Here is a 24,079-nt window from a genome sequence, read left to right as displayed (position 1 = left end):
GTCATTTTGATGAAAGATAGGTTAAGATATAAAGAATAAACAATAACTTTACAGAGGATCAAGCAGCCGATTAAGATGTCCTTATAAATTAATATTAAATCTGGGACAACAAAGGATTTCCTTTCTGTAAGCTTAAATAAATTTATTCACAAAGTAAGTTAAATATTTACTTACCCAGCTGGCATCTTGAGTAAAGTTAAGTCTTTCTTTTCTTTTGACGGTCGCTGTCACTGAGAGCTAATTAATATCACACACAATCCAGTAACATATCACACACAATCCAGTAACATATCGTATTTATCTACCACTGGCTAAACTACATGATTTTTCAACTTGAACAGGTCCCTAGAATCAAGCAGGAAAAGGAAGTACAAGAAAAAGAAATTAACAGGATGTAGGGCTTGCTTAAAAGCCGAAACCTCACTGAGGCAAAAGGAACAGAAACTCAGTCAGGCCCGTAAGTAACTCTGCACAAGATTGTTAGCGCTTATAAATCCAAACATAATAGACACAGATACATTGGATTCATGACTCAATTATATGACTCATGGTGTTATTAGTCAGTTTTGGTTGATACTCTGCATTACTTTAATGTTTGCAAAATTGGTGGTTATCTTTGCTTCCCCACTCCAATCTAACAATGTGAGAGTTTCAAAGATGCACAAGTATAAAAAATGGTGGAGATGATGGGTTTCTGGATCTTTCCTTCAACAATAAAGGAGTCTTTTTTCCCTCACCATTCAAATGAATGAAGGCAACTCATGTAGCTATGCACATGGGCCACCTGCAACATGCTGAAAATGCTGGGGTTACTAAATGGTCAGGCAGCGTCTACGACTGGAAAGAGAATTAATGTTTCATATCAATGATCTGATGGGATGGAGCGAGCAAAGGAATAAAAACAGAATGCTGGAAGAACTCAATGGGTCAAGCAGCATCCTGTTGCAAGGTATTAACCCAAAATGTCAACATATATCTTTCGCCTCCATAGATGCTTCTTGACCCGCTGAATTCTTCCCGTGTTCTGTTCCAGATTATAGCATTCACAGCTTTTTTTCTTGATATTGAGAACAAAGGAATGTCTGTGATAGGGTGGAGAGATTCCAGGATTTAGATCCATCAAGAAGGAATGCTGACATATTTCCAAATGTTATGGTGTGCAACTTGGAGAGAACCTGCAGGGTTTGATGACTCCATGCACCTGCCGTGCTTGTCCTTCCTGATGGTAGATTTGAGATGTGCCATCGAGATAACACAAGTAACTGTAGTGCATTTTGCAGATGGCGCACACTGAAGTGATTGTACCAGCACGGTTTAGCTTTGAGGAACAACCACTTCTGGAGCTCATCTCTTCAGCACAACAGCTGTCATATCCCATAGCCTTTGCTGAATCCATTGCTCTCAGCCATATCTTGATATCATGTGGAGTGAATCAAACTGGCTGACAATTGGCTTCTGTGACCATAAGACTATCAGCAGGAAGGCACGATGGATTGTCCACTCAGCACCTTCAGATGAATGTGTTTGCAAATGCTTCAGTTCTGCCATCAACACTCAGATGCTCTGCATTGAGGATAGATGTTTTCTTGGAGCCTCCTTTTTTTTGTCAGTTTAATTGTCCAGCATTATTCCATGTCTAGAGATGGAAGAGCATTGATCTGATCAATTAGTTGTAAGCTTGCTTAGCTCTATCCATTGCATGATATTGACTGATGACAATGTAGTCTATGGCCAGCTGAATTTGTATTGAGGGCAGAGATAAATGATAGATCAGGTTTTCCAATTTCAATCTGCTTTTATACAGGAAAATATTACAAACTGCCCCCATACATCTTTCTCAGTTATGTACAGAGGTATAAAGTTAGTGTCTTGGCACTCATGTGGTGCTATAAAATTTCTATTCTGAGATCAGATAGATACACTATACTGGCATTATGGATTTTGTCCAAAAATAAGTATAAAATGAAGAGTAATGGGTCTGGAACTGTTTTTTTTAATATTTTATATTAATTTCCTCTGTATGAATGCCAACTCCTTTTTCTATCCAGATCTGCCACAAGCAGACTCTCTAATGATGTTGATAGTTGAAATTCTGCCAAGGGCTTAAGGCATGAGATGCTTTAGTGCAGTTTATTTTGCACATGGCAGTGGATTGGTTCTTGTTCAGGAACAAAGTGCAGTGTTAGCAAAATAGCTGGACCACTAGCAAAGAGTAACAGGAAACACAAGGTCATTCAACCCTGAATATGGAACAAAAACAGATTCTACTGGAACACTCAGCAGACCTGTCAGCATCTGTTGTGAAGCTAAACAGGTTAAAATTCAGGTAAGTGCACAAAAATTACAGATGGGCAACTTTTAAACAGGAACTGAGCAAAGACAGATGATAAAAGAGAGAGGAAAGAATTTTCTATTAAAGGATAAAAATAAAAGAATGTTACATGTCTTCAGTGATATAGATATGTTCATCATCGCAGTGCTATATTATATACTGGCAGAAACTTAATGAATGGCATAATAAATAGTATAAAGAGCTAAAGCAGGAAAGTGGCAGATACTGCATGTAACTTGGTTAGGGAGCGTGGGAATAAAAACCTGCTTTAAGCCTGATGTAGGTACCAACCAATTTTTGTTCCATTCCCACTTCAGCCCCCTTCTTAAATTCTTTGAATTTTGGTAAGTATCATTAAGTGACTGCTTTGCCAAATACCTGTATTCTGTCTGTACAAGTAACCCTGGTTATGCATTGCTTTTTCTGGTATCTTTGTCTTCGTTCCAGTAAAGTTAAAGGTAATATTGACGATTAACAACATCCTTTCTATTGGAGTCCTCTTGTCTTAATACCAGTTTTCATAACTTCAGCTTGCACGTTTTTTTTCTGGTGAGAGATGGTAACATTGGATGGCAATGTGGTGGAGAGAATGAGAACAGGAATGGAATGGTTGACACTTGGAGGGTCTCAGTGTGCTAACAACCATTTAAGTTGCGGGCCCATTGCAGCAGATTTCAGTAACGCATGAAACCACCACCAATCTTGCATTATACACTATTTTTGTGTTCTTGGACTGCATAAAGGAAAATACAGGGAACCTAGGCCTAGGACTGGGCAAGGTATTTGTAGTTAGGGTATTTTGGGGAGAGACAGACATGATTAAAGGTGTGATTGGTACTTGGAGATAGTTAGGGAGAGGGAGAAACAAAATGCCCAGAGATCAGGTCAGCACTGTATAGGCTGGCTACCTGGTGAAAGATCATTGACTTGAAATATTAACTCTGCCTCTCTCTCCACAGATCCTTTCTGACCTTCCTCATATTTCAAGAATTTCTTGTTTTAACTTCAGATTTCTAACATCTAAAGTTATTTGCTTTTCATTATGCTTCATGGTTCTAGAAGAAAAATTCAAAGCAGCTGGGTTTGGTTCAAATTTCAAATAATAGTCATGTAAAGTACTGAAAAGATGGGACACTACCCACCTTACTCTGGACTATATGCACTTTGCTGGTCAGCACGTCTCAGACTTCCATGGCAGTGCAGTGTAACACAGAGGTCAGAGACAAGCTGGTGGTCAAATGCCACCACATCTGACCTCCTGCTAAGAAACCGGACTTGCCACTGTAATAATGACATAGCACTAATATACTGAGGAGAAGGCCAGAGGCACGTCACCTGTCTAGGTTCAGTGATGGGGTATTCGGTCTTGAGTAAGAAGGTAAATTCAGTAAGTGATTTGTTTATTTTTTTATTTTACTTTGTCTTAATGATTTTAATTAATTATTGGAACTTTAAGGTGCTTCTAATTAAATTTTTAACATTTGATTTTAAATTACTTAAGTCTATTTAAATAATCTGAATTATGTAACCTACTTTGATGGCCCTCTGTATTACGATCAAATTAATGCAGGTGGGTGGACATTACGGGCAGCAAGTTCTGGCAGCTGGACAGATCAAGTATGATCCAGCCATTAATAATTGAATGCTTATTTATTGCTGCAGAGAGAAATATTGCAATCTGTTGAATAATTTTATTCAATAAGTGACTCTGATGAAACTGTAAAGCTGCTGGAATCCATAAGGGATCATGACAAGAAGACCTGATGCCCATAACAATGATGAATTCTTTAGCTATCAAAGTAGGCTACATAATTCAAAGTGAAAAACTTACAGCCTAGAAGATAGTAGGTAAGCTACATAATATCAGCAATAGTGAACCACAAATTGACAGTTACATTAAAGGACACAATATTTACTTAATTCATGAGAACACTTGAATGCAGCTACTCCAATTATTGCCAAACACTGATGTGATTCTGACCAGAAAGTCTAAATTCACTTTTATGAAGGTGCGAAAATCCGCATCTTCCTTTTGGCAAGAACTTCCACCTTGTTTTGAAAATCTTTATTGGTTTGCTTTGATTGGATATTTAATTAACAACTTGAGCATCTTCATTCCATATTTTTCAGAGATCAAACAAAGCTTCATAGTGAAAGCCAAATTCCAGGATTCATTCATTAATCTACTATCTAACCTTAACTAGAGAAATAAAACATGTCTTATTCACATTTTGGAAGATTTTATGCAATCATCTTTCGAAAGTTGCCTAACTTAGTTCATTCATCTTTTATTCAAGAGTTGAAAGTTGACAAATGGACCAGGCATTCCTCCTTTGTCAAGCTAATCATCTTCAACTATCTTGTTACTGAAGCTTTATTGAATTGACAAGCCACTAATTGTCTGAGCACTATTTTTCTAGAAGGCGTTGACCAATTGTTCAATTGTCATAGTAAAAAATATTCATTCCTTTAGTTTTAAAAAAATTGATATCACTCCCAGTTACCGCTTGATACTGGTTATGCTAAATGGGTTCAAATCAAAGGCTGATCTTAAAGACTCTAATCTTCATTCCAGCACTCTAATTAGAAAAAAAAGACATTTTTCAATAAGTAACTATGTAAACTTTTGCAAAATTATATTGTTAACACCCAGCAAAGTAATTCTTAACATTCTGTTTTTTATTTTGAATTTTGCCATTTGTATTTGATTTGTGATATTTGTCATTCTTAGGAAGGGCAATATTTATATTAAGGTTAAAATTAAGATTTCTTTATTAGTCACATGTACATCAAAACACACAATGAAATGTATCTTTGTGTAGTGTTCTGGGGGCAGCCCACAAATGTTGCAATGTTTCCGGCGCCAACACAGCATGCCCACAACTTCCTAACAGGTATGTCTTTTGGAATGTGGAAGGAAACTAGAACACCTGGAGGAAACCCGTGCAGACATGGGGAGAACGTACAAACTTCTTACAGACAGTGGCTGGAATCAAACCCGGGTCTCAGGCGCTGTAAAGCGTTACGCTAACCACCACACAAATATGCCTGCCCCTCACTACCATACCTCTTATAACGTTATGAAAGAATTGACCTGGAGTGCATGTCAGTGGTTGTAAAGGTGACCATGGACAGATATTTTACTTCTTCCAGGATGGATTTTGAGATCTTGCACTTTAGTGATTCACTGTTACATAAAGGAGATCCTGAGGCTCTCCAATAGAAAAGTGATAATTGCAGACATCTGTCAACAGTGGACAGGGAGAGAGCATTGGTTTTACTATGATTGCAGGTTTTGTGGTGCAGATTTCTATCGATTGCACGCACAATACTTTGTTAGCATTCTAGGATGTATCAAACCAAAAGTGATTCCACTGAGTGGCCATCCAACTAGTGTGACCATAATCAGCCAATTATCTATACTAACATCAATGACCCTGGTAGCAATCATTATACCATCATTTTGTGCGCCAACTGAATTTGAGTCACCAAGATGGCTGCTGAGTGTTGATAGGCGTTCACTGACTGTATACCCAATGACACTGATGCTCAATATGAACACACGCGTACACATAGACACACATATACTAACAGAGCACACAAATAATGAAAGCTATAACTCCGTCCAAAATATGATTGAGCTGATTGCTATCATGCTGAAATAATGCCTATGCTGCCTGGGTAGCTCTAAATTGCTCTGTAGAATGTGGCAGATCAGTCTCAAGACTCATTATTGGCTACTGCATGAAGCAACATCTCACCATTAGGAGAGTGAATCATTGTGGTTAGGCCACTGATGGAGAACTGTGTGCATTTCAGATTGCCACACAATGGGAAGGTCATGATTGCATTGGCAAGGGTACAGAGAAGGTTCACCAGGATGTTGCCCATGAGCATCTCAATTATAAGGAGATTCTGGAGAGGCTGGGTTTGTTTTTGTTGGAGTGGAGGAGGCTGAACAGGGACCTGAACAGGGACCTGATAAATTATGATGGGCATATTTGGGTAGGTGGTAGGAAACTTTTCCCAATGGCACGGGGTATAGGTTTAGGGAAGTGATCAGAGTTTGCGGGGGGAGTTGAGGAAGAACTTTTTCAACCAGAGGGCGATCGGAGTATGGAAAGTACTGCCTGAGTGATTGGCGAAGACAGGTTCTCTCACAACATTTAAGTAGTATTTAGAGAAGCACTTGAATCACCAATGCATTGAGGATGCTGGACCAAGTGCAGGCAAATGGGATTAACATATAGGTACTTCATGGTCAGTATAGACATGGTGGGCCAAAGGGCTTGTTTCTGTGCTGTATGACTCTATCAACCTATGACATCCATGACACTAGTCACCAGCTATTCTAATGAAGGAGCCCTTACAGACTGCACCATATTGAGATAATAATGCTAGCAATTTTTTTATAATTATGTCAATTCTAGTTTCAAACTAGAGATCATTACAATTTTACATAGCTTGGTTCTGTTTGACAGCACATATTTAAATTTCCACTTAACTGAGCTCAAAATAGTTGAAATCACCCCTGTCCTTCATCAAATTGCAACTGTAGCAACCTTGATACAAGCAGAATCGTAGAATAATTACAATGCAGAAGGAAGCCATTCAACCTTTTGACAATGTGCTGGCTCTTGGGAGAGCAATCCAATCAGTTCCATTCGCTTTGTTCTTTACCCAATGCCCTGCATATATTTCAACCTTCAAATATTTATCTGATAAACTTTTGAAAGCCATAATTGACTCTACATAGTTTGAGGCAATATATTCCAGGCAATACATTCCAGATTACTCATATATATGCAAGTAAAGGTTTTTCATCATGTCACACACAGATCCCTTGGCAACCATTTTAAATCCATGACCTTCAGTACTCAATAATTCTGCTAATAGAAACAGTTTTCCTCCATTTACCCACTTGAACCCATCATAATTTGTACATTTTTATCAAATCTCTTCTCAACCTTCTTTGCTCCAAGGTAAATAATCCCAGATTCTCAATGCTATGATCATACCTGAAAGTTCATTTCCCTGCAGATGATCAAGTAATTTTTTTTCTTTAAAAGCAAAATTCTGCAGATGATTAATGACGGTAGGGCACTGGATGTTGTAAACATGGACTTTAGTAAAGCTTCTGGCAAGCTCCCTCATGGTTGGATGATCCAGAAGATTAAGGCACATGGGATCCATGGAGACTTGGTAGATTGGATTCAAAATTGGACTGGCCATAGAAAAGAGAAGGTAGTGGTGGAGGAGTGTTATTCTGACTAGAGGTCTGCCTACTGGTGTTCTGCAGAGGTGATCTGCAGTGGTGATCAGTGCTGGGATCTCTGTTGTTTGTGATGTATAAATGATTTGAATGAAAATTTAGTTGGGCTAATTAGCAAGTTTGCAAGCAACACAAAAATTGGTGGAGTTGTGAATAGTGAGGAAGGTTGTCAAAAGATTCAGCAGGATGGAGACCAATTGGAAATACTGACAGAGAAATGGCAGATGAAGTTTAGTCCAGACAAGTGTGAGGTATTGAACTTTGGAGGTCAAACGTAAGAGGAAAGTATACAGTAAATGGCAGGACCTTTAGGAGCATTGATGTGTAAGGGGATCTTGGGGTGCAAGTCCATAGCTCCCTGAAAGTGGCAACACAAGTAGATTGGTAAAGGTGTATGACATGCTTGCTTTCATTGGTCAGGGTATAGTGAATAAAAATTGGGAAGTCATGTTGCAGTTGTATAAGAATATAAGAAATAGGAGCAGGAGTAGGCCATCTGGCCCATCGAGTCTACTCTGCCATTCAATAAGATCATGGCTGATCTGGCCATGGACTCAGCTCCATCTATCTGCCTTTTCCCCCATAACCTTTAATTCCCTTACTATGCAAAAATCTATCTGTGTCTTAAATATATTTAATGAGGTAGCCTCTACTGCTTCCTTGGGCAGAGAATTCCACAGATTCACTACTTTCTGGAAAAAGAAGTTTCTGCTCATCTCCATCCTGAATCTATTCCCCCAAATCTTGAGGCTATGTCCCCTAGTTCTAGTCTCCTACCAGTGGAAACAACCTTCCTGCCTCTATCTTATCTATCCACTTCATAATTTTACATATTTATAATAAGATCCCCTCTCATTCTTCTGAATTCCACGAGTATAGTCCCAGGCAACTCAATCTCTCCTCATAGGCTAACCCCCTCATATCCAGAATCAACCTGGAGAACCTCCCCTGCACCGCCTCCAAAGCCAGTATATCATTCCTCAAGTAAGGAGACCAGAACTGCACGCAGTACTCCAGGTGCAGTCTCACTAGTACCCTGTACAGTTGCAACATGACCTCCCTGCTCTTAAATTCAATCCCTCTAGCAATGAAGGCCAATGTTCCATTTGCCTTCTTGATAACCTGTTGCACCTGCAAACCAACCTTTTGCAATTCATGCACAAGCTCTCCCAAGACCCTCCGCATAACAGCATGCTGCAATCTTTCACCATTTAAATAATAATATGATCTCCTATTTTTCCTTCAAAAGTGGATGACTTTGTATTTACCAACATTGTACTCCATCTGCCAGACCCTTGCCCACTCATTTAACCAATCTATATCTCTCTGCAGACTCTCCATATCCTCTGTACAATTTGCTTTTCCACCCAATTTAGTGTCATCAGCAAACTTAGATACGCTACACTCAGTCCCCTCTTCCAAATAGTTAATGTATATTGTGAACAGTTGCAGGCCCAACACTAACCCCTGCAGCACCACTGATTGCCAACCAGAGAAACACCCATTTATCCCAACTCTCTGCCTTCTGTTGGTTAACCAATCCTCTATCCATGCTAATACATTACCCCCAACTCCATGGATCCTTATATCTTACTGAAAAAGTCTTTTATGCAGCACTTTAACAAACACCTTCTGGAAATCCAAGTATACAAAATCCACTTGTTCCTGTCTATCCACTACACTCATTATATCCTCAAAGAACTCCAGTAAGTTTGTCAAACAGGACCTGCCCTTCCTGAATCCATGCTGCATTTGCCTGATGGAACCACTTCTATCCAGATGTCTCACTATTTCTTCCTTAATGATAGCTTCAAGCATTTTCCCGACTACAGACATTAAGCTAACTGGCCTACAGTTACCTGTCTTTCGCCTACATCCTTTTTTAAATAGTGGCATGGCATTTGCTGTCTTCCAATCCGCCGGGTCCTGCACAGAATCCAGAGAATTATGGTAAATTATCACAAACGTCTCAAGTATAATTTCCGCATTTCTTTCAGTACCCTTAAATGCATCCCATCAGGACCAGGAAACTTATCTACCTTTAGGCCCACTAGTTTGCTCACATCACTACCTCTTTAGTGACACCGATTGTATCGAGGTCCTCACCTCCTATTGCATCCATAACATCTCTCTTTGGCACGTTAGACGTGTCCTCCACCATGAAGACTGACATAAAATAATCGCTCAAGGCCTCAGCCATTTCCACATTACCCAATACTAATTCCCCCTTCTCATCTTCCAAGGGACCTACATTCATCTTAGACACCCTTTCCCACTTTATATAATTATGAAAACTTTTACTTTCTGCTTTTATATTTTGTGCTAGTTTACTTCTATAATCTATCTTCGTTTTCCTTATTGCTTGCTTAGTGGTTCTTTGTTGCTTTTTAAAGTTTTCCCAATCATCCAGATTCCCACTGCTCTTGGCGACTTTGAATGCATGAACTTTTAACTTGACGCCTTCTTTCATTTCCTTAGTTATGCAAGGCTGGCTCTCCCCACCCTTACTGTCCTTGCTTTTAACTGGAATATACTTCTGTTGAGCACCGTGAAAAATCTCTTTGAAAGTCTTCCACTGTCCTCAACTGTCCCACCATATAGCCTGTGTTTCCAGTCTATGCTAGCTAACTTCTCCCTCATCCCATTGTAGTCTCCATTGTTTAGACATAATAGATCGAACTATTGCACCCTCCATTTGTATGAGAAATTCAATCATACTATGATCACTCTTTCCAAGAGGATCCCTAATTACAAGATCATTAATTTTACCTGTCTCATTGCACAGAACCAGATCTAAGATAGCATTTTCCCTTGCAGGTTCACTAACATGCTATTCAAGAAAACTATCACGAATGCATTCTATGAACTCCTCCTCAAGACTGCCTCGACCAACTTGATTTGCCCAATCTATGTGGAAGTTAAAGTTCCCCATGACAACTGCTGTTCCATTCTTACATGCATCAAATATTTCTTGGTTTATTGCCTGTGCCACTGTAATGTTATTGCCCTGATCTCATTCTCAATTAAGAGCACTACCCCCACCTTCCTTACATTCCTGCCTATCCTTCTGTACTACCTGATACCTTTGGATATATAATTCCCAATCTCTCCACCCTGCAACTGTATTTCTGTAATAGCCACTAAATCATACCCCTTTGCACTGATTTGTGCCACAAGTTCACTGACCTTGTTTTGAATACTATGGGCATTCAGCTAAAGTGCTCTTACATTCATTGTCCTTTTAAAATCTAGTAACCTTTGTGTTCTTTGTGTTTCACTTTTCTGTACTCCACTCTTATTTTTCTCTTTTCTAACTTTTGCTCTTGTGTCTGTTTTGCTTCTCTGTCTTTTCGCATGGATTCCCACCCCCCTGCCATAAGCCATTGGTTAGGCCACATTTGGAGTATTGTCTGCAGTTCTGGTCGTCACATTACAGGAAGGATGTGGAGGTTTTGGAGGGGGTGCAGAAGAGGTTCACTAGGATGTTGCCCGGATTAGAGAGTATTAGCTATGAGAGGTTTGACAAACTTGGATTGTTTTCTCTGGAGTGGCAGGGGCTGAGGGGTGACCTGACAGAAGTATATAAGATTATAGTCATACAGTATATCATAGGCATAGACAAAATCTTTTTTTCCAGGGTGGAAATGTCAAATACTAGAGAGCATAGCTTTTAGGTGAGAGAGGGAAAGTTTAAAGGAGATTATGAGCCAATTTTTTTTTTAACACAGAAAGTGGTAGCTGCCTGGAATGCGCCACTGGGGGAAGCGGTGGAAGGAGACACAATAGCAATGTTTAAGAGAAATTTAGACAGGCACATGAACATGAAGCGAATGGAGGGATATAAACCATGTTCAGGCATATGGAATTAGTTAAACTGGGCCGAAGAGTCTGTTCCTGTGCTGTACTTATTGTATTCTGCATTCTAAGTCAAAAAACACAATAAAAACTCAAGTCAGGCAGGATCTGTAGATCTGAATAATATATATTCATTTTGGGTAGAATTTTGATTTTTTTTTAAAGTCGCTATTCAGAGCAATTGCACAAAACTAGTTAAGCTCAAATCGACTTGAATTATTTCGGCACCACTTAATATAACCAGGAATGTAAAACATTCCAATCCAAGTCACACTTGACAACTGAGATAGTAGTAGCAGAAAGATGTCCACTTATAAATATCCCTTCATTACCTCATCAAGTCCTCAGCAATGATGTACAGTGTTGTCATTATTGCAATGAAGTAATTTGCACAAAGCAAGCTTACACAAACAAAAATGTGAAAATGGTTAGTTTTTTTTCCTGGTGATATTGATCAAGGGATAGCTTTTGTACTTTTCCAGGAGTTCTGCAATCTCTTGATGGGAAGGCTGTGGCAAATAGCCACGGGTATTAATACCAGGAGTCAATCCTGAATACATGGATGCTGTGCTGCTTACAGTTCGAGGATCTAATTTAAATGGTCAAGGTCAGTAAATATTATTTTGTGTCAGATATATAATAGCTTCTCATACTGCCTAAATTACCACCTCCCCACACATCATCTATAAAGATTCTGTATCCGTCAAAATTTTTATCTGATATTCTTATGTTTCACCTCACACTTGCCTTAGATGTGAAGAACTCAGCCATAACAGACACATCGCCCAAATACATTACAAGATACACAGTGACACTCTCCCTGATTTGCAGGAAAAGGTGTGGTCCACATCATTGGCAGCAGGAGCTAATAGGAGTTGTGCAGGGTTGTTTGCATGCCTTTATCCCATGGTGGTGGCCATTATGGGATAGCCATTGCTGAGATCATGAATAGTAGGCAGGTTGAAGCCATTAAAGATGGTGGTATCCTTTTAACAAATACTCTTTCCACCATATTGCCTCCTCCTCGTCCTGTATTTTCTCCTGATTCGCAAGTTGCAGATGGTCTGAGCTTACATCTCCAACATTCCTCTAATCCCCATGTCATACTTTCACAGCTATCTTTTCAGATATGCAATATATCAAATCTGGGCAGACAAAGGAGGAGCGGCATAAAGGCTCCCTATTTCACAACTAGTCTTTTATTCAGATATTGACAGGGCGCATAGATAGTGCTGTTGAAAGACTTGCATGGGGTAAACTTGTGCAGAAATTCTTCTGTTATGAAGTCCAATAAGGACATCAATGATCAGGTACAGGAGAAGTAATGACTACACACAATGAAGTGCATAGCCCATCGGGAAGCCTCCATGAAAGCCCACATTCAGTGTAAAGGAATGTGAAGGAACCTGCAGTAAATTTGGCACAGTTATATCTGCAAAGCTAGATGGTCTTCTCCAACATGAACTGGTGGCAGTTTTCCTGGTGATATTGATCAAGGGATAGCTTTTGTCCTCTTCCAGGAGTTCTGCAATCTCTTGATGGGAAGGCTGTGGCAAATAGCCACGGGTATTAATACCAGGAGTCAATCCTGAATACATGGATTGTGTAGACTTGTGGAGCAACCTATTATATAACATCTGATGATCCAGATATCTCAGCTAAAAACAAAAGTCATGCGATGTCTGATTGCTGCAGAAACTTAGAACAGTGCTAGGTCAGTTTGCTGCCATTGTAATGCCAGACTGCTGCCATAACTGTGAACCAGAGGGGTTTGCAGACTATCCTCCAACAGGTCACTAAGGTGTCCTAGAAAATGGCAGTAGCTACACTGAGCATGAGCCTGTGGTCCCCTCTCTCTGGTAAAGAGGATTTATTCTCTCATCCAGGCCATTCAGGGATTATGTTTGCTGTTGCCTTTCAACCAAACAACCAGTCTGGACTTCTTGTTTCCAGACAGTGCAGTCCACAGCATTGCTTCTGGCCCAGAGTTGCTCAAGGTCATCTTTGGAGATCATTTCTATCCTCCTCCACTGAAAGTCAGCAGCATTCCATCAGCCAACCTGGGGTAGCACTGAGTAGGAATATTAAGAGAGTCAAAAGAACACTAAGAACATATAAACAAAAACAGAAAATGCTGGAAGCACCCAGCAGGTCAGGCAGTATCCATGGAGAGAGAAAAAGAGTCAATGTTTCTGTGACACTGCATCAGAACTTCATGAGAAAACAAGCACGTTTTGCAGAAAGAGGTGGTGGTGAGAAAGGTTGGAGAGAACAAAGGGGATATCTGTAATAGGGTACAGACCAAAAATGTCAAAGTAGCCAACAATTTAAATATTGGCAATCAGAAATGGAAAAGAAATAGGAAAAAATGAAATTATAATGTCCAGCAACATCTGTGGAGAGGGGAAAAACCTAAAGTTGTTGAAAGATCATGTGCTTTTCTTTGAACTTACATTGAATATTGTTGGAACAATGTTGGAGGCCAAAGACAAAGAGTTCAGGGTGGATTGAGAGAATTAAAGTGATTGGAAGCTTAGGATCACCCTTGCAGACTGAACAAAGGTGCACTGTAAAGTATTCATTCAATCCAAGTTTGAGTTCTTCAGTGAAGGAACCACGTGGTGAATGTCAAATGCAATATGTAAAATTGTAAAGACATGAAGGTGAATTGATGTTTCACCTGGACAGATTGTATAGGTCCTTGAATAACTTGAACTGAGGGCATGCATAATGGTGATTATTAACTTCTGTTTACAGTATGGTACAATATAATTTAGACCTTAGGCTTGGTATATTTTTATGATGGTCTTTACTTTTGTGTTGTGGTTAAGCAGGTACATGATGTCCAGCAAGATCTGTGGAGAGGAGAGAAACAGAGGGAAAGTCTGTCCTCATGGTGAGTTGGTGATAAGAAAATTGGTTACTGATAACAGCTTTGGAGGAGTTTTTCCATCAGCAGCCTGAACAGAAAGTGGCTTATAAAGGCTAGCTTATCATTTCCTCTTTCTACCAAGTTATTTTCATTTGTCATTAGTCACACCAGGATATAAAAAAAGTTCCATTGCTTAATTTTCATAGCCTTTTCTGAAGACAGCACCTCTAAAATTTCAGTATAAACTAGGTTACGTGCTTAAATTTGCAGGGGTAGTTCAACTGAAATCTTCTGATTCAGAGGCATAAATGCTATCAAATGTTTCATATTCTGATCAGATTGTATTATGATTTTGGGTTAGATGTGCACATTTTTCCATTCTAATACCTTAATGCCATTTTCATTCCTTAGACTTTTGCCAATTCCATTTTAAGTAGTTATCAATGACAGGTAATTTATTTTAATATTATTAATTATTTTGAGTAAGGGTCTCAGTCTTGGTTAGTTGTTACAGTAATACCATGGATCTCAGATGATAAGCCAAAGTGACACAGAAATATACAGTCCAGAGTCACGCAGAATGCAATGATTGGTAAATAGTGCATTACAAAATACTAAAAAATATTTTTAATTACTTCAACCAATGGAGACAACTGATACATACTAATTAGTTTCATCTATTTCAAATAAGCCTCTCCCCAATATGATCAACACACAATCAAAAAAAACAGCTATGGAGTGGTTATGCTTGTTTTAAAAAATGCATTATTCAGGTTTTTCAAATCAGTAAATGCAACAAAGTTAAAATGATCTCATCTTACTCATTATTTTAGCTACTTTAAACCCAAAATATTCCAGCCACCACCTGACAGAGTCCACATGTACTCATCTGAGCTAGCTGTTCTGTGGTTTTCGCATATATCATGCTTTGTTCTATTCCTCTTGACTTGTATATCCTGACAAAATTGCACAACTACTTAAAACAAAATTCAAAATTGAGGGTAATATTGGGTAATATTTTTAGCAATCAGTTTGTAGCAATCAGTGATTGTGATGGGGTTAATGGCCGAAGCTAAATGTGGGTGGCAAAATGATGATATTTAACATGACTTAGCAATGTTTATGTACAGTTCATTTGGAAACTCTTTATGGTTTCTATACATTGTCTTCAGATAGCTTGCACCTTTGTGATCAGCACTATTCTGAGAATAGCATGCACAAAAATATGTTCCAGTGTGGTTGACCTTTACAGGCTTCCTGTAACCTCCCACTGGAGTCACAGAATAGGTTTCTTTCAGTTATCACAAATTTATTGCTCATGGTTTCTTGCTCATGTTCTCAATTACAATATAATAAATGTTTCATCCAAGCCTATTTGTTCCTTCACCAGAAACTTGTTCCAAAATACAAAAAGGATTAGTCCTCATCAGCATTTGATTATTTTAGATGTAAAATATTAACATTCACAGGAAATTAGTTGCGCAAAGGCATATACAAAATGAAAATGCAGAGGGAGAACTATTTAACCTGGCCTGACAGACAGTTGTAATACATGATCCAACAACAAAAATACTGTAGATGCTGAAAATCTGAAATAAAACAAAGCGATAGAAATACACACCAAGTGAAACAGCATCTGTGGACAGAGAAACAGGGTTAATGTCATTAACCTAAAATGTTCATTCTGTTTCTCTCACCATGGCTGCTACCAAACCTGCTAAATGTTTCTATCTTCTATTTTTATTTCAGACTTCCAGCATCTCCAGTTTTTTGCTTTTCATTTAATGTTCAAAATATAAATTGATTTAAAATTGTGTCACTAATTGTCTGTATTAATTGGTCTTCGCAAATTTTATTTCTATCTGTTAAGTACAGGATCAAATGTGACAATTTAATACATTTAGTACCTAGAAGTGATCTAGAGATAATATCTAATTTCTCATGTGAGACAGTCCCTGGGCAATAGTCAATTTTCCATTACTAGATTCCAACTTCATAGGTGATGTGACATTGAGAAAATTTGATAACATTTAGAAAAATTAAACTTAGAAATATTTTTTTCACTAGTTACAAAGTTACGTTTAGTATAACAATGGAGATGAAGATTTAAAAAGTGATTGTGATCAATTAAAATCAATATTAGAAATGTCAATAGTAAATAGAAATCAAGAAACTGCAGATGCTGGAAATCCGAAACAGAAACAAAAAATTCCAAAGACCTGAAACATTAACTTTGTTTCTCTTTGTACAGGTGTTTACAGCCTTTTGTATTTTTGTTTTAGAAATGCCAAGGTTGCATTACAAAGAATGTAAGTACAATTGCATTAGCAATGGTAATCTTTTCTTCAGTATTTTAGTGTCCAGAGAGCAGGGAACATTAAAATTGTTCTTTGACTGGCTTGACAAGATAGGTTATGTATGCCAATAAGGAAATGGCTGATGAGTTAAACATAGATGTTTTGGTATTTGTTTTCATTTATGATTACCCATGTTTTTTTTGGGATTACAGGACAGGCTTGAAGCTAAAATTACTTTAGTAAAAGAGCCCACAGAGATAGTTTTAGCTAAGATTAATACCATTAAAATGAATAGCACTGTAGGAAGTATTGTAATTTATCCAAGAGTGCTTAGGCAAATCTACAATCACATTGTAAGCCAGTTGCTCAAATATTCAGTAGGTTGTTAATGTCCATATCACTTTCTAAGACTTAAAAATTACTTGTGGCCATTATTTAGGAAAGGAAATAAAACAAATTAGCAGTAAGTTTATGAGAATGATCTTGGTCATAAGATAAATGTTAGGAAGCATTCCGCACAATGCAATACATGATCATTTTTAGAATACAGCAATTATTGTGGCCTTAGGAACCATACTAATATCTGCATTCTTTGATAAATAACCACAACTGTGGCTGAAAGTAGTCACAGTAGATTACTTTGATTACAAAATAAGAAAAAGTGACCATGGTGATGGAAGGCCTTACAGCTGATCTTCACAAAGGCTCCCTGAGACAGAATTATTTACTTCAAAAAAATGACATTTTAAAGGGTATTAAGAAATAATACTAAAACTAACAAAGAGATTGGATTTGAAATGAATAGGGGCAATAGTGTACAAGGGTACTCCTATGAAATCCATAGGCACGGTTAGACGAAATGTGCTGAATATTAATTTTCACATTGAGTCATCACTTTCTGAAAACTTCAATGACAAGTGGTGAAAAACACATTAAGGCACCTTGTTATTCCCTGAGAATCAGGTGACCTAATGGTTTTAGCACATTTATGCTTTCAGTGCAAGAATGTACCTCAAATTTGTATAGTACTGAGAGATTTGATTCTGTGATTCTGAGTTGCTTGCAAATATATAATTCTTCCTGAGGATAGTAGGCCTTGTTAAACTAATATCATGACAATAGTCCTTAATAGAAATATATAATAGAAAACATACAGCTTTTAAGAATGTCACTTACAAAACTGTACATAGAAAAGTTATCAAAACAAGTTCTGTAAAAGAAACTTGCAGATGTAAATATATTCAACATCCAAAGCCTAACCAAACAAAAGAATTGACTTGCAATCATTCTCTCACAGCCCTCTTGGCTTTAGAGCTCCAAGAGGTATCAATATTTCAAATGCTACAATACACTCACATTTTGCATTTGAACTCAAATGCTTTGCGTATTCAACCAAGTCACAGGATATAGATGAACAAAAAAGGCCTCATATGTTGAAATATTTGTAATAACACAGTAGGTCACAATGCCAACATTTTGAACCAAAATTTTGTTTCTTCAAATTCAAAAGCAGCATAGTTTGTTAGGAGTTTTTGTATAATTAATTTCATAATTAATTTTTGTTAGCGTGTAGGAATACATTGTATTTAAAATAATCTTCATGCATTATTTGAGAAAAAAATAGATGCTGAAGTAGTCATTAAATGAGAGAGATAGCATTTAAACAGGTGTTAATAGCACCACAAATGACGATGCCATTCTTAACCATTTCAAGTTTCTCATTTTATTGAAGTAACATTAAAAATATTTAAGACTTTTTAATTGCATCTCATAAATAGAAATATAGAAATGTACATGGCACCCACTTCATACCTGGAGAGACATGTACACCGCAATAACTGCATTTTGCATACATGCAGTTAAATTTGAACAGTTATTTATATTCTTGCTGTAGAACAGTGACCACAACGATACACATTTAAAAGACTCCACACATTTAATTATGCAACCTGTAAGACTATGCACTGGAAGTTGGATTCGTCCGAGTAGCTCTTTGACCAACATGGACATGTTGAACTGAATAACCTTCTCCTTTAATGTACAACAGGTGCAGTCCAACCTTCTACAGAATCATCATTGTCACTGGAATTTGTACTCTGTACTTTTGTACATCTCAATAGCTAGTTATCTTACAGATATGGAACCCTAGTGTTGGTTAGACTGAAATATGAACCAAGAATGCTTTTCTATGTAGTTTTCTGTAATGAAGAGCCGTTCCTATATCCCTTACACTCCCAGTTTATATCCCTTACATGCTCCATAGAGATGAACATTTCGCACCAAGATTGAAATCATCTGTTTAGCTACTTCCATTCATGCCCACTTCTCCTCGGTATTGCCATACATCTCCCTAGGTTCCTCCAGTATAGACTCAAATTACTGATTGAAACAAAAACAAAGCACTGGCATGAGCAGAAGCAATCAAATATCTAACACCAAGATGTGGGAAGAGTTGTTTTGACACTTATCAAAATATTGATGACAGGTGGGTCTTAAGGAGCATCTTAAAGGAGATTAAAGGGTTAGAGGTTTAGCAAAGGAATTCCAGATTTTAGGCTCAAAGCAATTTAAAGCAAGGCCACATGCAACAGAGTGATTAAAACTCAGATTGTGCAAGATTCCAGAATTTCTGTTCTTGACCACTAAGCCAAGTGATATTGTAAACAGAGTCATAAAGTTATACAGCACCAAAAAGGGCCCTTTGGACTATCATGTCCATGCCACCTTTTAGCCCACCTACACTAATCCCATTTGCCCACATTGTCTGTATCCTTATAATGACTTGCCAATTTAAGTATCTGTCTTGATGTCTCTTAAATGTAGTGACTGTATCCGATTCCACCATCTGCTTTGGCAGCATATCAACCACTTTGTTTAAAAAAAACTTACCCCTTAAATCCCCAGTAAATCTTCTTCCTCTCACCTTAACATACGCCCTCTTGTTTTTGATACCCCTATCACTGGAAAAAGATTTTGACTATCTCACCTATCTATGCATTTCATATTCTTATATACTTTCATTAGGTCTCCCCTCAGTGGTCTTCTTCGCTCCATGGAAAACAAACTCGCCTATTCAATCTCTCCCCATAACTAAAGATTTCCAATCTAGGCAATGTCCTGGTGAATCTCCTCTGCACTCTCACCAGCACAACCACATCCATCCTATAGTGTAGCCACCAGAGCTCCACACAATACTCCAAGTATAGTCTAACCAGTGTTTTCTAAAGTTGTAACACAACATCTCAACTTTTATATTCTACACCCTGACCCATGAAGGAAAGGATACCATATGCCTGCTTCAACACTGCCACTTACACGGAACAATTGAACCCCAAGGTCCACCTGTTCATCAGCATTACTTAGCGCCCTACTGTACATGTCCTACCCCTACTTTGCTACCCAAAATTGAAATCCTTGCACTCGTCAGGACTAAATTAAATTCCATCTGCCGTTGATCTGCTCAACTTTCCATCTGATCTATATCCTGCTGCAGCTTTAGACGACCTTCCTCACCAACCACAACATCCTAACTTTTGTGTCATCTGCAGATCTACTAATCATACCTCCTACTTCCTTCTATTCAGATTTTTGGCCCCTTACTCTTTCAAATCAAACCATCAACCTTCCATAAAAAGACACCCCCACTGCCTCTTATCTCTAAACTAATGCTCATATATGAAGATGTTAACATTTATCATAATGCACATCTTTCCTGCAACTCCATGTATGAACCTCTTCAATTTGTTGCCCTCCAAGCTACACACCATGCTGTCTTAGAAATATATCGCCATTCCTCCATTTTCACTGGGTCAACATCCTGGAAATCTCTCCCTAACAGTATTGTGGGTATACAAAAACCTCAAGCACTGTAACAGTTCAAGAAGGCAGCTCACCACCTTCTCAAGGGTAACTAGGGATGGGCAATTACAGGCTCAAGGACAGCTTCTATCCCGTTGTTACAAGACTATTGAATGGTCCCCTAGTATGATAAAATGGACTCTTGACCTCACAATCTATCTCATTATGACCTTGCACCTATTGTCTGCTTACACTGCACCTTCTCTGTAACTGTAACACTTTATTCTCGATTCTGTTATTGTTTTCCCTTGTACTACCTCAATGCTCTGTTGTAATGAAATGATCTGTATGGATGGCATGCAGAACAATGTTTTTTCCACTGTACCTTGGTACATGTGACAATAATAAACCAATTTACTAATTAAATGCTGGCTCAGCTTGCAAAGCCCACATCCTTGGAATACACAAAAACTAAGTTACCACCATGGCTGTTGCAATATTATTTGAAGTCAAAAATGTCATCCTCCGTGACTGAGTATAATGTTTCTCCCTGTCCTGTATACTCCTCCTCCAGTGGCAACTGTCACTCAGTTGAGAGTAACTTCACCTTTGATTCAAGACACATAATAGAGACCTAAACACAACAATATGATCTGATACTCTAGTGCAGCACAGATAGAATAGTACTCTGTTGGAGGCACTATCTTTTGGATAAGACATGAAATCTGATTTTTCTGGTAAAGCTAAGAAATCCTTGAAGAACAAGTGAGATATCCCCTAAGTCCTGATCAAAATTTAACCTTTAATGACCATCATGAAAACAGACAATCTGTTAATTATCTCATTCCTCTGTGTGGCCTGCGATATGTAAATTGGCTGTTTCCTATTCTACAGTACAACAGTGACAAAAAAAATACTTAATTGGTTGTTAAATAATTTGGGATGTCTATACAAGTGCTTTATATGTACAAGTTTTTTTAAACACTTACTGTTGAACAGCTCACTAAGACTGCTTTCACTTGACCACAGTTTAGGAACATACCTGTAGATATATTTAGGTATATAGGTACATTGTCATTTTGCTCAAAAATCTTTTATACTTTTCCAATTAGCACACAACTTACAAAGCATAATGAGTTACAATTTCTGCTTTTGTAAGAACACAACTTCAGTGTATTATCACATCTAGGATTTATAGTCTATCCATTTGCTTTTTCGACAAAAGAACCATTCAACTTGGTTTACGGCTAAGATACACTATCCTGATGTTTCATTGAGCTAGGCACCAACTGGACATAATATGTTACAATTCATTCCATGTGCATCTGAAAAAATATCTTAATGGCAATGAAATTGTAGATATGAAGATTCATATTAACAATGTATTTTATGTTGAATATGCAATCTAACGTATAGGATTACAACAATTTCACATCTAAGCAGCATTAAAATTGCTCAGAAAATTCTATTAATATCATTCAATGCCACAGGGATTCAGGATAAACCCTGGGAAAGGACAAGAAACTTGCTGGAGGTGAGGAAATGGGTACATATTCCAAGAATGTGCCTCAAGGTTTTGTGTTGAACCAATAAAAGTTTCTTACTTGCATAAATGCCTTGGATTCAAAAGTTCAAAGGAAGGTGAGCAGTTTGAAGGGCTGCCTAACTAGTAAAGGCATTTGAAGTAAGTTTAACAGAATATAAAAGTGTGCAGAATACTGATAACTTACATTTACCTCAGGTAAGAATACCCATGTGAAAAAAAATAGACAGACAATTGGTATTGACTTAGTTAATAATAACATTTAAATAATTAAACATTAAAGGTGTCCCACCAATGAAGTGCGTCAACAGAGCCAATAAAATAAGCAAAGACCTGCATTTATAATTGACTAGAAATTCAATTGCATTACTTTCTAAATGCTCTGTAATTGAAAATCATTTCTTCCCGCACTTTGAATTACAATAAAAAAACACTTGCATTGTTTATGTCACTGAGGAGATTTGACTGGGTGTTTCACCTTAGTTACTTGACAATGCTCTAATCAGTTCTCCCCAGAGGATCCTTTATGATAGATCATTAATTAATCCGGTCTCATTGCACACATGATCAAATTTAAACTAATCTGATCCCTGTTGGTTCAACAACATACTTTTCTAATACTTTGCCAATTTGATTTGTCCAACTTATGACAAGATTAATGTCATCCATTAATATTGCAGCACCCTTCTCATAAGCACCCATTAATGCTTGATTTATTCTGTTCTATGGTACAGCCACTATTAGGGGGCCCATGGATGTCTTCCATGAATGGCTTTTCTCCTTGCTATTTCTTACCTCCACCTAAACTGAGTCTATTTCTTGATTTTATGACCCAAGATCATTTTTCACCATTGTACTAATCTCATCTTTTATTAACATTCCCTTTTTCTTTCTGCCTATCCTTTCAAAATGGCAAGTACCATAGAATATTCAGTTCCTAGTCTTTGGTCACCTTGCAACTATGTCTCTTGAAAAGCTACCAGATCATATTGATTTGATTTCTATATGTGCCATTGATTCATGCATCTTGTAACAGATGCTTTAATTTTGCCTTTTTATCATCTTTTCCTTCACTAACTTCATTTGCAACTGCAATCTTCAGTTAGTAGACTCCTTTCTTGTTGTACTCTGGTTGTCAATGCCTATATTGCTGTCCTGAATTGGAGCCTTTTACTTTCTCTTTGGCTTTCTGGGTTTTGCCTTGCCTGAAAACTTCACTCATTCCACACCCCAACCCCTTAAATGGGAGGACTGAGGAACATGGGGAACTTCGTATGGGTGTAGAGGTGATTTGCCAGAATGGTTGCAGGGATGAGAGATTGAGCAATGAAGTCTGGAACAGCTGAGATGTTTCCCTTGGAGCAAAGAAGATTGAGAGGAGATTTGATAGAACTGCACAATATCAAGATTGGTTTAGCTAACATAAAACAGCAGAAGCTGTTCTGTTAGTGTATGGTTCAGAGACAAAGAACAAAATTTAAAATCTTGGGTAAAAGATGCAAGAGGTATGTAAGAAAAACATTCTTTATTCATAAGTTTTATTTATGACATGGAACTCGCTGCTTGCAGGGATGATGGGGATGGAAGTAGTTAGTGCCTTCAAAAAGAGTTGTAAAGGTACTTGAGGAAAATAAAATTGTGGGCCTCTGGGTAAAGAACAAGGGAAATGGAATTGACAGGATTTCTCTTTTGGAGATGGTACAGGCTCAATGAACCAAATGGCTTCCTCCTTTGATGTGACAACTTTATGATTCCATGTCCTGATGTTTGCTTTTAAAGCATTGCAGGGAATTTGGACCATGTTATTCTGGGGAAAAGCAATCACTGGGTACTCCCAGAACATCATGGTCTTCCTCTGTAGCACTGGGCTAAGATAGCTGTCAAATAAGTCAATTTCTTACCTTTTATCCCTCAAGTCCCACCACCCCAAATGCAGCAAACCTCCCACCACTCTAATCTGTCACCACCCCAATCTTGCAATTCCCCCCTGTCCTAAATCCAAGGCCCCAACTACCTGATTCACCACCCCAGCCTAAACCACCTAGGACTGTCTGTAACCTCCATCCTTGAATATCCATCATTCCGGCAACATCCCAGTCTCCTTGGCCAA

General features: G+C 38.1%; 1 protein-coding gene across 6 annotated transcripts in view; it reads right to left on the bottom strand.

Annotated features, from left to right (window-relative positions):
• The window catches only part of LOC127573799 (ena/VASP-like protein), a 172,307-nt gene that overhangs the window by 102,075 nt on the left and 46,153 nt on the right, over nucleotides 1–24,079 (bottom strand). Inside the window, exon 2 of one of the 6 annotated variants that reach the window (XM_052022331.1) lies at nucleotides 9,464–9,530. The exons of 3 other annotated variants lie outside the window; for them this stretch is intronic. Coding sequence is in view for 2 of the 3 variants with exons in the window: in XM_052022348.1 (XP_051878308.1) it covers nucleotides 175–185 (11 nt within the window). In the remaining variant the exon portion in view is untranslated. Of the gene's footprint in view, nucleotides 1–174; nucleotides 504–9,463; nucleotides 9,531–24,079 lie in introns of those variants that run through there. 2 more of the 6 variants (XM_052022348.1, XM_052022315.1) reach the window with 2 other exon arrangements.

The sequence above is a fragment of the Pristis pectinata genome, chromosome 1 (assembly GCF_009764475.1).
Source record: "Pristis pectinata isolate sPriPec2 chromosome 1, sPriPec2.1.pri, whole genome shotgun sequence".
NCBI lineage: Eukaryota > Metazoa > Chordata > Chondrichthyes > Rhinopristiformes > Pristidae > Pristis > Pristis pectinata.
This window is presented reverse-complemented; position numbering and strand designations above follow the sequence as displayed.